Source organism: Sturnira hondurensis, unplaced genomic scaffold (genome assembly GCF_014824575.4).
Source record: "Sturnira hondurensis isolate 20B ecotype Veracruz unplaced genomic scaffold, ASM1482457v3 Scaffold0018525, whole genome shotgun sequence".
Taxonomy (NCBI): Eukaryota; Metazoa; Chordata; class Mammalia; order Chiroptera; family Phyllostomidae; genus Sturnira; species Sturnira hondurensis.
In genome coordinates, this window is record NW_028091156.1 from 3,473,445 (window position 1) to 3,488,330 (window position 14,886).

The window sequence follows — 14,886 nt, forward strand, 5'->3', positions numbered from 1 at the left end:
TCGCACGCTACCTGGTGACCTGCCCGACGACCTGCCTCGTGCACAAACCAACACGGCCTTCTACTCCTCACTGAAGACGTCTTACCGTCTTAGCACCTTTTTCTTGTCTCTTTCCAGATAACTACTGGAAATCCCGAGAAACCTGGAAAACACTTTCTGTGTTACGATCTAGTCAGCCCTACAACTTTGATAGTTCAACCCAATGTGTTTTGGGAAATGTGTTGAAATCTGGGGCTGGGTTGGTAAATTCACAGTTATTTATGAACTCTGTAGATTTCCCGAGTGTTGCTGACCTGTCCTGGACATTTCATTTGTACAGACCAAAATCCGCACCCTCGTCGCAGCCCAGTGCCAACGGAGTCCAGACGGAGGGACTGGACTACGACCGGTTGAAGCAGGTGGGTGTGCGAGGCCATGGTCCTCCGCTTGCATGCCTCCTTTTTTTAAAAAGTTTTTTCTAAGATTTTATTTATTTATCTTTAGACGGGAAGGGAAGGAGAGAAGGAGAGAAATATCAATGTATGGTTGCCTCTCGTGAGTCCCCTGCTGGGAACTGGCCTGCAACCCAGGCATGTGCCCTGACTGGGAATCGAACCGTGATCATCTGGTTTGCAGGCCCCGCGCTCAATCCACTGAGCTACACCAGCCAGGGCGCACTCCTCCTTTGTAAAAGCATCTCGCCTGCATGTATCTGACAGCTCATGAATATACTTGAAAAGCACATAGAGCTAAGATAGTTTTCTGCAAATTAAACAGTGACATTAGCACCATATTATTTTTTCAGATTCTCATGTTCTGGTTTAGTGGGTTTGCATGAAGTTTCAGCGGAGGCAGAGGGGGCGGGCAGTGGTTGGATGGGATAGTGTGAATTTTAAATGTCTGTGCCTGGTGTGTATTTGTTTAAAAGGGCGAGCAGGCTCCCACTTCTCACTTCCATTGGCAAAAACGGACCTAGCAAATCTGGTTTTAGTGAGAATGTGAGGAAAATGGGCACTCGCGTGTATTTCTGCATTCTCGGAAACAGTTGGGAAAATAAATCAGAAGCCTTAAAAATGTCTTAGCTTTGACCCCATCACCTCTAAGAATTTAGGCTAAGAAACTACCATAGAAGTGTATAATTATAACACAAAGGAGGGCCTTGCAGGAACTCTGAGGGAAAGAATAGTTCACAATGAATTGTGAGTGCACGCCCACATTAGGTGGAACACACAGGTAACCAACACTATAGACAGTTATCTCACCTTAATTAAAAAATTATTGTCCATATTTCAGATATATGTGCATTTATATTTCATACCTGTGTGCTCAGGAAAAAAGTGGAAGAAGTAATAGATGATGAAATTGTGTGGAGCTTTAAAATATTTTATTCCTAGAAGACATAAAGTAATTTTTTTTTAAATTGGGTAGTGTCAAAAAGAAAACGGCCAGCCATGAAATCTTAGTCAAGTTAACTGTCAGCTTTGCAGACCTCAGTGCTGATGGGTCTTTAAGGAAAAACATTATCTTTGTCTTCTTGCTCTGCGCTGCAGGGTCGCCTCAGGAGATAATGGCGATACTAATCACTCTCGTAGTGTGTGCTGGGTGGTGGGTGGCCCTAGCACTAGACGAACCCAGGGTTGGATTCTTTGCATAACATTGTTCCCAGGTCCTCGTGGAGTCCTGTCCTGTGGTGTTCATACTCAAATTCTGCACGTGTGCACGGCCCAGAGAAGGCCAGGCCCACAGCTGAGTCAGCAGTGACTTGGAGTTAGAACTCAAGTTCTCCTTCAGACCCCACTTTCCGCGTCTGTCCCTCATGTTTTCTCAATGCCAGCAAATATTTGTGGGGGGCCCGAAAAGGCAACATGGTTGCAGTAATGAGTCCAAAATTAACTGGGGTCCCAGAGGGAACTCCTGGCCGTAATTTCGGAGAAACCTAGTTTTTGTCCCGCAGAGCTCTTTGGAAAGGTGACTGGAGTTATGTAATTTGGAGAGGAAGCGTGTGGTGCTTGATAACGCTCTTGTTTTCCTGTGTGATAAATACGCCTTTGTTTTCCTGAAAAACATTTGGTGACAGAGCACGGGCACACGCTTTCGGGTAAGTTCCTGGCTAGCCGAAGAGCAATGGGGAGAGGCTAGCTCTGATTTGAGTTCAGATTTTCAGGTTTGAATAAGGATGTCTGTGAGTCTGTATGGTGATTTCTGCGCCTCGGTTTCTCATTGGGCAAATGGAGAAAATGGGCAAACTGCTTGATAGTTTCCAACCTTATTTTAAACAGGAAAAGCTGAACCTTAAACACAGAGCAGTTTGATTTTACTTGAGGCGTGTGCAATATTCAAGTCACGTAATTCGAAACTAACTTTTCCTAAGGGTAGTTACTGTTTTCACCATTAACATTGGTTACCTTGTCATAGCCCCCAAGCTTTCATATGACATAGGCCTTAATCTTTTTTTTAATGGTGGGGGGTCCATTATTTCAGATTGAACTTACAAGTAGAAATTTTGTGAAAATACGTAAAGAAGGTGTGGTTTCCATGGCAGGAGGAGGGTGCCGAGCATCGGTATTAAATGGAAATGGAATATATGGGCCCGGTAAGAACTTCAAAATGTCGAGTAGCCACATGAAATCAGTACAGGGGAAAATGTGTGATTTCCCAGTAATAATTCAGTATGTAGAACATACTTTAAAATTAACTACGGAGTTACTATACATTATTTTCTTCGTACTGAACTTTTGAAGTCATTTGGAGTGCGTCTCTTTCCGGGCCAGCCACACTCCAGTGCTCACGCTGCGTGTGGCTGCTGCCCGCCCTGCGGGCCCTCCCACCTCCGTCTCCCCGCCAGGGCGGCCAGCCAGCGGCCGAGGACTCTCCAGGGAAACCCCGGGTTCCCGGAGACGCCGCCCGGCAGCTGTGCGGGTTCCCCAGGAGTCCCGTGCTTCAGACCAGATGACGGGTTTGCCGAGAGCTGATGGTCCCGTTGACTTGTCTTCCTCCTTCACACGTCCTCGCATCTTCTCGGGGCACCCTCACGCTGTGCCCAGAGGCTGGACTAAGATCAGAGTCTTTATCTTTTGGGGAGGCGGTGGGAACTGCGCCTTTCTCTGGATGGCAGAGTCATCGGTTTAGTTTTAGGAAGCGTCTGTCTCATGTCCTGTGAGGCTGCGATAAGCGAAGATTGGGGAAGGGAAACTGTTAAAACAAAGTTTCCCGAAGTGAGTCTTCTAGCACACGTATCGTGACTCCAGAAACCAAAACCAAGCATCCTATTTTATAGTCTTAAAATTTTATATGGGCAAGAGTCTTTTCGGCAGGACTTGTTTTTCTGTATTCCTCATGTTTTTCTCTCAATATTTCAGGACATTTTAGATGAAATGAGAAAAGAATTATCGAAGCTAAAAGAAGAGCTCATTGATGGTGAGTGTCTAAACACATTTGGTACTCCCATGAGGTAATGTTTAAGAATAGGAAGTTTTTAAGCAAACTGGAAGAACAGAGACCGAATCAGGGATGCAGAGAGCGTTTGGATGGTTGCCAGATGGGAGGGGGGAGTGGGGGCATGGAAGAAGAGGTGGGGGGTTAAGAAGTACAGGCAGGTAGTTACAGGATAGCCATGGGGATGTAAAGTCCAGTACGGGAAATGGAGTAGCCGAAGAGCTTATACCCATGACTCATGGACATGAACAATGGGGGGGGGAATTGCCTGAGGGAGTGGGGTGCTGGGTGAAAAGGGGCAAAGGGCAAAAAATCAGGACAACTGTAACAGCATAATCAATAAAATACAATTTTTAAAAAGAATAGGAAATTTTGAGAAATGCAAATAGTACTGGCCTGTGTAGCTCAGATCGTTGGAGTGTTGTTTCATAAACCAAAGGGTGGGAGGTTCTGTTCTGGCCATGGCTCATACCTGCGTTTTAGGTTTGGTCCCCTGGCCCCCCCGCCCCCCGTCAGGGTGTGAAGCAGAGGCAACCTCTGGATGTTCCTCTTTCGTGTTGATGCTTCTCCCCCTCTCTTCCTACCTCCCATCCCCCCAAATCAGTAAGCATGTCCTTGGGTAAAGATAAAAAAAGAAGAAGAAAATGCAAATAAAGTAATAGCCAGTTTATTACTTGAGGGCATAAGACAGATACTTTTCTGTAGTGTCCTGCCCTTTGGTGGCACGTGGGTGGAGCCCCCTCTCCTTCCTGTAAGGGAGACAAATAGGGATAAACACGGTCCCTCTTTCACTGGCTGAGCAGGCATTTCGGGAGAACTAGGTGGGCAGGATTTCCCCGGGGTTACCTTTATTCACCCATTCCATCACACAGCTCTTTTGTCCTCCGCGCACAGAACGGGAGTTTTCACTGGGACTAGAGAAGGGAGAACCAAAGCAAATATACACATACGGAAATTAGCATCATTTTTGTAATAAGAAAATTCAAAGATCGTGTGATGAAACATGCAAAATCAGTGTGTCTTTCTGTTACTGTGTGAACACAGTCGTTAAAATTTCTTAGGATTGAATCACTCATTTATTTTATCTTACTGTATTTGTTTTGAATACTTCTCCTTTTCCCACCCAGCCATCAGGCAGGAACTGAACAAGTCGAATACTGCATAGAGAAGCAAACTAAGGAGAACTAGGACTTTACTCTGGAGAAAGGAGAAAACACCCACAGACAACAACTGTCAGCGACAACACACCCTGCATTTTGCGAGCTGTAAGAAGATGGAGACAGTCGGAAGGAGGGAAACACCAACACGCTTGGAAAACCTTCAGACGTTATTACTCTGGCGATAAGCCGTTTCCCTCCCAGTTTGCTGCTGTGTCTGACCTTTTCAACAGGATGGAAGAGTCGGTCGCATACGAGTTCCTGGAACAGTTGTACAGAAAATGCTGATAAGCCCGTCAGGCAAGATCGCTGTGCATTGAAATATTTTCATGTCAAGATAGACTCTCTCATTTTCCACAATCCATTGCTAAAATAAAGAGGAGAAAAGCTTCAGTTTTTTCCAGAGCGTGCTGATGAAGAGTTCAGCGAGTCACGCTGTTGTATTGTAAATGTTTCTCTCAGGTCCGTCTTCCTATCACATTATTCTGTGACTATTGAGATGAGCCCTGTGTGGGTGAAGATCGGCAGATGAGCAACAGACGGGGTTGTTACGTGCTTTCGAAGGGTGATATTTATGAGAAAGTGTCCTAAGAAAGATTTGTCCGGCTTGAGGAATTTTAGAACGATAGGAAGTCTCTCGAGTTAGCCTTCATGCAATTTTGTAGAGTGCAACAGAGAATTCGTCCAGAATTTAAAGATTTAGATGCCTTCCTAAATTGCTACAACGCTTTACCAAATCTATGACTCCTTACATAACACAAACCAGTGGTCAAATGTAAAACAATATATTGTAGATTTACTGTAGGTTTTCAACCTTTTTTAGATTTATGCATGTGGACATTTTTATAATGTAATTACTACCACCACAAAATTAGCTTTTTTCATTGCAGGCAGGAACGCATGTCACAGTAACCCATAGTGCCCTTTCCCAGGCCTAGTCCCAGGGACGACATTTCGTAGCATATTGGGGTGTGGGGGGAAGGGATGGAATAATTTTTTATTTAAAGCTAATTTCTGCACTACCTTTTTTTTTCTCGATTCCCTGCATGAAAAATGACGAGGACTCTTTTGTGGCTTTAATTGGTAAATATGTTAACAGAACCAAGTACTCAATCGTTGACATCATGTCTTCAGCTCTTTGTATCTGAACTGCTGTCATTTCAATGGTCTGAAACATGATTCGGCGCTTCACACGGAGCGTGTCTTCCTGTGGGACTCAGACGCTGGGTCCCTGAGTCTGGCCGTGACAATGACCCGCAGATGCGCAGGGCCGATTTTGAATTTCGTTGCGTTGAATTACAAGAACAAACAATGAGGGCAGCGGTCAAGGTCACAGAGGTCGTTGGGTAAGGGGAATCCAGTGAGGAGCTCCGCATCGTTTTTCTTTTGATAAAGGAGACTGGGGTGGTGAGAACAGGAAGTGGGTACTCTGGTTACCACTGTGTGGGCGCGCGTGTCGGTGCGTGCACACCCGTGTGCCTGCCATCCACTCCCTTTTCTTTGAAATTTGGAAGATTAAAATAGGGGAGGAATCCTGTCTATTGCGATGATAGTTTTTTGTTTTTTGTTTTTAATTTAGGAAATCAAAAAATCTCCAGGCTCTCCATTGTGATTCATGCTTCAGTTGTTATGTGCCATATTTGCTTTGAAATCTTTGATTATTGGAAGTCTTACTAAAACTGGGAAGAAATCACCCATTTTCCTTTGCCCTCCGCCCATAAGCCAGAGCGCGTTGACAGCATGGTGTCCTAAATGCTGCCGAAGCGGGGCACGGCCATGGCAGAGAAGTTCGGGTGAGGGGATTTGCTTCCCTTGTTAATAAAACAGTTCCTGTTTCTGTAGAACCTTCATTTGCAGGGTGATCTGGGATGGACGAGCTCTCAGTCAGGGCTCCAGTTCTTCCTGTCAGCTAGTCACCGTCTACAGTAGTAGTAAAGGCATTGTAAAGATGCAACAAGCTCATGAAGTCATAGGAGGCATTCCCAGTCTTTATTATTGTACTTTTGGTTATGTAAACACTCATGATATCAATGTGTGTGTCCCCTATCAATCTGGTCAGACGTCACTTTTGATTTTGTTGGTCAAGTTCAACAGTCTACAGGAGGATAGAGGACTCTGGGTGCACGTGGTCCGAAGGAAGACGAAAAGACCACAGTAAAACGCTGGATGTGAAAAGGAAGCTGGTTTATGCACTAAACGTTTTGTGCCTTGGTCTAATTATTACCATGATGTCTGTGTAAAATGACGAAAAAGAACCAGTGTTAAGTCATGCGCATTCTCCATCGTTCCGCATCCCCCCCAGATGGCGCAGCGTGCTCTCTCCTCACGTGTGATGGACTCACTGTGCGCATCTCCTGTCCCACGTGGCAGTTGTCACTGTTAGAGATTTCAGTGAAGAAACATGAGACACAGGAGCTGAAGTGACTGTCCTCACCCGGACTGTGCGGGCGCCGCGTGGCAATGGTGGTTTCTCACGCTCCTCCATGGGATGTCTGATGCAGTTTCGGGGACCCTTTCTGACCGCAGGAGGGTACTTCTGTCCTCAACACTGTGACCCGACCCGTGACAAACCTGTGCTGTTCACTGTGTAGATGGCTAACAAGTCAACTGCAAACCAACTGAATGTACAAATCTTAGTGCTGGTGCTGAAATCTCTGCAGAAGAATCACCCTGATTTCCGGGTTGGTTTCAGAATTCGCGAGCATCAAGTGTCAATCAAAACCGAGGCTGAAACACTAATGAATGTCGACTGCTCACGCGTTAGGTGTCCTTGTTAGAGTTTTCGGTTCTCGGCTGTTTCCGCCGTGCTGTTTCGTTGACATTTCCTCCACGCTGACTCCGTTTGTGCGGTTGAAATAAAATTGCAGTATATACGTGTTGGCTTGTTTGTGGCGCTCAGATAATCTTCTAAATGCATCTGTTGGTTCTGAAATAAGTTCTTTCGAATGGGGGAAAAAATCACTTTTCAGAGTCTGTGACTTCATTGCTTTAAGTTTACATATCACATCACTGTTCTTTAAAGGAGTTCATAAAAGCCATAAATGCTAAGGACTGTGTGCAAAGGGAATACGTGTGATGTATCTACTTGTGTCTGGAACTACTGTTGGCTGTCCCCTATCCTTATTTTCTCACAGCCCCCCATGACCCAGTGTTCTTACTCACAGTCGACAGAATGAGACGCGTTTCATTTTACTCCATTTTGTCCCGAAGCATAGTCAGATACTTCAACTCGTTTACGCAGTTAAACTCTTTCTTCACACAGTTTGCCGGGCAGATGACCCTGTGTGGGAAAGGAGGCCTTTATCCAGTATTGCGTTTTAAACATGGTGACATCTGTGTGTCTGTAGTGTGTGTTTATACATGGTGCCAATTTCTGGAAACCTGTACGCAGCGGTTCCTTTGGTCCGACTCCTATAAAGTGTGAGTTCTGAGTTCCAGTTTAAAAACCCAGTGTCTTCGCCAGAAAGGCAGCCACCTCGCCTGTCTTGTTAGCAGCCCCCACTGTCCCCCACCATCATCCTTTCCCTGTCCCATGGACCCTGGTCCTGTCGCTCACTGGCATCTGCAGTCACGACACAGTCCGCAGCCCTGACAGTGTCGGCTGAGTTTTTTCTCCTGCCTCGGGTTCTCGCTTCACGTATAAACCAGAATGTTTGTCTATAGGTTAAACGTCGCTTCCCATTCAAGAATGAATGAAGTAACAGATGGAAACCTTCTACATTTGTCTTGCTACAGCTTTTGTGTCTCCTGGATTTGTATGTATTTTCAGGGCCTTTAAATTCTAAGTGGTGTTACCCTTTGAAGCACGGTTTACTGAGACAAGCTACAGGAGCTCTGATTACTTTCTGTAGCTGCCGTAACCAGCCCTTTAAATCCTATTGATTAAAAGCCTAAAGATGGCATCGCATCTGGCCCTACTGAGTGAAAAGAGCCCTCTAGGAGTTCCCATTTAAAGACCACTTTTCTGAGGACAGTTGCTACAGCATTCATTTCAAAGCCCTAAACCTGACCCTGGTGGCACGGGGTGTTTTTTTTGGGTTTTTTTTTTGTGTTTTTTTTTGCAATTAAGGTTTGCTTTTTTTTTTTTTTTGCAATTAAGTTTTTTTTTTTTTTTTTTTAACAAATGAGTTTGTGTTGAAAGCTTTCTTAAGGAATGTGAAAGGTTTCTCCAGAGTATATTGCCAGTAGGGATGCCTAGTACCTCTGACTTCCCACTGAAAAGCCATAAGGTGCTTTTGAAGGCAAAACTTGGAAGTATGTGTGAGCGATCTTGTTCCAGGTCCTCGGTGCATGAAGACGTAGGGGAGAACACTGAAGAAATAGTTTTGCTCTTCAGCATAAGCACATTCGACTGAGAACCTGAAGTTGGCCGTCCCTCCAGAAAGGCTGTTGCCATGAGTCGAGTACGGTGGGAGGGGCTGTTGCGCAGGTTTTCTCTGTCACCGTCCCAGTGGGCTGTGGACTGGGTTCTCTTCACGTCCCAAGGAAACTTGAGAACCGAGGTTTTTATATGTGTTAACGTTACTGGAAAAGTGAAACTGAAATCTGAAAATATAATTGATGAGAAAAGGAAAATATATTAGTGCAGTCAATTTAGGGTGGTTAGGCCTGTTCAGCATCGACATCCGTGGTGGCGTTCACGGTAAATTCCTTCTCGATCACCAGTGGTGAGTTCACATATGGCGCACGTGGAGTCTGGGTCCGACGATAGTACTTGAAAGCTGCGTAAGTATGAACTATGTGATTTTTCTGTCTAAATAGTTTCTCTTTGTAAAGTAACAATGCTTGTGAGACAGGCATTGTTAGGTAGGTAGGTTGTTGGGTAGATCCATGACTTGGTCATCATAATTTAGGGTATTAAAGGAATTACTGCCCTGTGTGTTGGTTATTTCTGTTAAACCTGAAAAAAAGTCGATATACGTGACAGTTAAGAGAAAATGAAAAGATGACTCTCAGTTATTATAGATGTCTGTTGCACGTGAGGTCTAAACAGAAATGTCAGCTTCATTTAAAGCGTGTCCTGGGCCTTCCATACCTGCTGATTAACACAGAATAAATGAAACTTCAGCGAAGTGTTGAGGCGCGAGATCACAGTCCGTCGTGAGCTGGGTCCCACAGCCATGACGCATGTTAAACACGCAGAGGAACTGAGTACAGCAGCCCCTCGGGAAGCTGCTGGTGCCAGAGGACCCCCGGGGCTCCCGGGCTGGGGAGGAACGGGCAGGGGAGGCAGGCAGCTGAGAGGAACCAGAAAGTTGTCTCCTCTGGAACCAACTCCTACTAGTTAGAAAACATGTCTAGAAAGTTCTGGGAGAATATGGCTCTTCGTCTTAACCAAAATTATCAGCAAAGCTTCCGTATTTCCTGAAAGGGCTACATTTGCATTAATTTCACTAAGAATCTATATACAAATGGCAACCGTGTGGTTTGTCATGTTATGAATTTTATTTCACTTTCCCCTCTTCAGTGCCAAGAATTTCCTCAGCAGCAGATAACAGAATATTTAAAGTATATGAAGAAAACCACTTCTGTGACTCGTGTAGGAAGCTTTGCTTACTTTGTTTATACCTTGGCTAATGAATAACTTACTTTGTTAAGAAGTCACTGATAAGGCAGGGAGTGGTGTTAGGGGTGGGTTTGGTTTTCAGGAAATGCTCCTTCCAAGGCCTAGGATGTGTGGAAAAGCTTGTGGTTGGTTGGATGGAGCAGAAAACGGCACTTGGAAGAAAAATTTCCATTGGTTGGTATTTACCTTGATGTTTATCAGATGCAGAAGCTTCCATTCAAATCTATAGAAACAGGGAAAAGGGATTTTTAGCTTACATTTAAAATACATGCTATGGTAACCACATGAGAAAAATGGGCCACAGAAGACATTTTTTAAAATGAGATGCTCTTAGTCACCTCCATGGGACCTCTAAGTCCCCTTTTTAGATTAAAGGCATTTTTAAAAAATGTTTTTGAACCGAGTTCATCTAAGTTTCAGGGGAGAAATACCGACTCAGGATTTTCACTGTCGCTGCCAGGCTGAGCCTGGGTGTGGCCTCGGTCGGCCCTGCCTGCTGCGGTGATTCCCTGGACCCTCAGGCTCTGTGCGGGTTGTCTGTCCCTGCCCACGCACTAACCCCCATGTCGATGACCACACCCCCCATGTGACAGGCGCACGGCCGGGTTGGACAGGCGGAAGTCACAGGGGAGGAATTCCCAGAGACCTGGGCTAGTTCCGTCCTGGGGCTGCTGAGACGATGCAGAAGAAAGCCGTGTTAACATCTGACAACTTGTGTTTCATTCGTTAGCCAGGAGGGTAGGAGGAGGTTCAGGCCCGAGCCAGGAATCTATGGGATTTGGTTTTCATAGATGGATCATTTTACGATTCCATTGCTAAGAGTGAATTTTGGGGGGACTGTGTTTTCACAGAGAAGAGCCTGTTGCTGAGAGTGAAGGTTTGTCAGCAGAGTCCGATTTAATGTGCTGGGGTCTTCACGCTTAGATTTGGGTCGCTTCCCTTTGCCCCTCCCGCCCCTCTGTCCCTGTGCCTCCCTTTGGTGCGTGGGGTGGGTGGTTGGACAGGGGCCCACTGTCTGTGCCGGTGGTCTGCTGCTGGGCTGGTCGGCCGTCCTTGGCTCTGGTCCTCCATTCAGTGTGACTCCTGGTCAGTTTATTCTTTTATTATCCAACAGGAGGAAAAAAGGCCTGAGTTTGGTTCTGATTTTAATTATTTTAAAATTTTGACCCCCACTCATTGAAAAAAACATCTGTGAATGCCAAAGGAGAAGTCGATGGGATGGTGACCCCGAGGTCAGCCGTGAGCCAGGTGGTGTTAGGGAGGAGTGATGGAGGGGGACCGGGTTCCTCTGCGGGTTAGTCCTGGGCTTTCATGGGTGGGGCAACAAGGCCAGGGGTGCGGTGTGGGGTCTGTCAGCATCGCTGCCTTCTCCCCTGTTTGTCTGGTTCCTCCACCTGAAGACCACTTGGCTGTTCTCCAAGACCATGATGAGTCCATGAGACGTGAGACCCCTGTTCCGGTTCTGATACTTAAGTGACAGGAAGCCCTCCAGGCTCTCTCTGGTCCAGGTGCTGTTTCTGAGTCGTCAGACCCTCCAGAGCTGGAGGGAGTGGAGCCCGTGTTTTTCCTGAGGGGGCGGGGCAAAAGGAAGTGGTTTCCTGCCCTCGAACCTGCCAGGTGGTGATTTCATCACTCTGCCCTTGAGAGGGGAAATACTACCCTCTGTGTTCCGCCCTTATTACATGTGTGTAAGTTTTCATTCCTTCCCCATTCCTTATTTTAATCCAAAAGTCTCTGCAGCCATTTCTTAAAGACCAGGTGGGCTGTCTGCGCCATTTGAGACTTGCTTAGAAGACAGATGTGTGTCACAAAGTCAGAGGTCGGCTGGAGGGCGGGGTAGAAGATGAGTTATGTCTTGTGGGCGTTCTTTTACTCCGGTTCTTGGTGAGTGGGTGTGATTTGGATTTTTTTTTCTGTTAGCAGTAAGACGTGCCTTTCATAATGTGTGTGTGTGGTTTTTCTCTGGGGGCAAAAGGAAGTGTTGAATTCATTTTCAACAGAAGTGAATGAGCCAGAAAGAGAATTCTATCTTGAGACATCTGTAGTGGATGCAAGATAATTCTGTACTAGTCAATGATGGTATTTACATATTTTCATAGAAAGTTTTTTTTTTTTTTTTTTTTGCTTGCCGTGGCTGGGGAAGCCTCCCGCAGTCTGTAATTACAGACACACTGCGCGTCTGGTGCCTGTAGCTGCGGGGGAGAGTGGGTGGGTTAGGGCCCGCTGTGCGTGTGCCGTGAGCAGAGCGGGGCGGCGGGGGGTGCGGGTGAGTTGCAAGTTCAAGTGTGAAGCTTTCTGCAGCTTTGGGTCTGTCGTATGAGCATGTACATGGATATGGGGAAGCTTTTCGGTGCATTTTATGTTGCTTTTGAGGGTGAGGGAGCCAGCGATGCACTGTTTACTTGATGAGGCTGAGAACGTTAAACCCCTTGCCCTGTCCAGACCTGCCGCGTCGGGAAGCACGCAGTGGAATGGCAGGACCGATGACACGTGTGGGGGAACATCTTGGGGTCCAGGTGTTCTCTTTGCTGCAGGTCTGGAAACTCGACCTGTGCCTTTGTGTCCTTCGGGGCTGTGCACCACTGTCTGCTTTGCTGAGCACGTGGCGGTGCACAGTCCACGAATTGAGGGCTTTCTAACCTGGGCGTTAATTAACCTCTTGAAGGGACCTGGGCTGAAGCGACGCTTTCAGAGTTTAAGTCGAGGCTGACGGACACGTACACAGGGTTACAGTGTAGTTGCTTCCTGAGCCCGCAGAACCTCATGTAGCCCAAGGAGTCTCGGACCTCAGGCCTTGCTGCGTTTCAGGAAGAAAGGGAACCGGTGGCAACGCGTTTTAAACAACAAATTGTAAATTGCTGCTTGACCCAAATCATCTTGTCAGTCCAGATACAAACGTAAATAATAATAAATCCAAATCCGGCCGTCGGGAAGCAGCATCTTCCACTCTCGGCATCCACCTTGAAGGGGCAGGGGAGGTGGAAGAGAGGGCGAGATGTGAAACCAAAATGCTGGGCGGAGCCCTGGCCGGGGAGCCTCGGTCGGTTGGGTGTCATCCCGCAAACTGAAAGGTGGTGGGTGTGAGTCCTGGTCAGGGCCCAGGCCTGGGTTGTGGGCTGTGCCCAGTCAGGGTGTGAACAAGAAGCGGCTCATTGATCATTTCTCTCCCTCCCTTCTCCTCTCTCTAAAAATGAAGAGAGAACTTTTTTTTAAAGTGCTCGACAGGGTAGGTAGGATTAGAGGCACCTGGGTTTTGCACCAAAGTTTCACGTAGGGATGAATAAAAAGAAGACGTATCAGACAACGCGGGAAGGACTCTCCGGAACACAGCAGCTCAGGCTGCCCTATCCAGTGTCTTCGAAATAACAGCGTGAGCCGCACGCCGCTTCATGTGACCCCACAGCGTGACCCTCACGCAGCTTCATGTGACCCCACTGCGTGACCCGTATGTGCGTGATGTGTCTGCCCTGTGTAAAGGTGAGGCTCAGCAGAGAAGGGGCCTGGCCCTGTCTCTTCTGGGTCCACGTGCCTGCTGCAGTCACTGAATGTGACTTGGGTCTGCAGCATTAGATCCCTGTGTTGGCCGTAAGCAGCCATGTCCTTGAAATGGGCTCCATCGCTCCCTTCCTCTTTCTTTCCTGCCCGGCAGCCCTGAGTTTGGGCAGGTGTGTTGGGGGCTTCTGTTCCAAGCTGGAAATTCAGCTGTAGGGGTTTCGGAAGTCATTCCAGCTTTGGCTTCGTGGTTTTGCGTGCTGAGGGACACCCCACTGCAGCCACTGAGGGTCCCCACACCACACATGGGCTGTGCTGATGGGGACATGCGGTACAATAGAACTCTAGACGTCCTCATTTGACCTTGCTGGTGACTGCATGACCAAGGCAAGGTCACGTAGGTGCAGGTCAAGGCTTCTCTCTGTGAACTGGCTGCACAGAACCACCAGCAGCTTTTCTCGCTGGCCACAGCAGCTACCCCAGCACAGGCTGGGGGGCGCGTAGCACGGAACTGCTGTGAACGTTGTAAAGCCCCTCCTGTGGGGTGGGCGCCCGACAGGTCTGTTCTGCAAAGCTTTCGATGGCACCTGCCTGACGGTGCTTTCTGTCATTCTTGGGTGTTGGTGGTCGTCAGCCCCCAACCCCAAACAAAGCTCCACGTGAGAAGCCGAAGCTGGAATTGGGATGCACAGAACCTGTCCTTGGTCTTTCCTGCTGCTGCTCCTGAGACCCGGGTGCCAGGACCCTGCAGATGGGGCCTGTTGCAGCCCGTGGGGAAAGGGTCCCCCTGCCTGCGGCACGGCCTGCTCCAGGCCAGGTCAGGTGCTGGCGTAGGTGGCCACCTCCCAGGACAGACGGTTCCTGCTGACGGACTCACTCGAGCCCCACGAGAGGGACACCGTCGGGTCTCAAGCTCCCGCTGTATTCTGTTCTCCACTTTTAACTGCAGTAAAGACATAGAAAAGTGCACATATGCTTACAGCTCACTGATGGCACACTAAATATGCGCGTGTGAGCAGCACCCAGATCCAGAAATGACATTGCTGAGACCCCGGGCGCCCCCTCACCTTCCCTTCCAGCCCCTGTGCACACCCAGGGTAAATGCTCACCTGACTTCTCACCCCATGGATTTAATGTTGGCCGTTTTTTACGCTTTATGTGAAGTGGCTGTTGCTTTTGTGTGTGTCCGGCTTCCTTTCCTCATATTACACGTGAGATTTACCCAGAGTGTGCATAGCGGTAGCTCGTCCATCTCAC

General features: G+C 47.5%; 1 protein-coding gene across 6 annotated transcripts in view; it reads left to right on the top strand.

Moving 5' to 3' along the window:
• Positions 1 to 7,448, top strand: part of ENAH (ENAH actin regulator) — a 106,910-nt gene extending 99,462 nt beyond the window's left edge. For all 6 annotated transcript variants that reach the window (XM_037069348.1, XM_037069349.1, XM_037069350.1 and 3 more), the window contains 3 exons: positions 320 to 398; positions 3,339 to 3,396; positions 4,542 to 7,448. In XM_037069348.1, the coding sequence (XP_036925243.1) occupies positions 320 to 398; positions 3,339 to 3,396; positions 4,542 to 4,579 (175 nt within the window). In that variant the 3' untranslated portion in view covers positions 4,580 to 7,448. The remainder of the gene's footprint in view (positions 1 to 319; positions 399 to 3,338; positions 3,397 to 4,541) is intronic.
• The last annotated feature ends 7,438 nt before the right edge of the window (positions 7,449 to 14,886 follow it).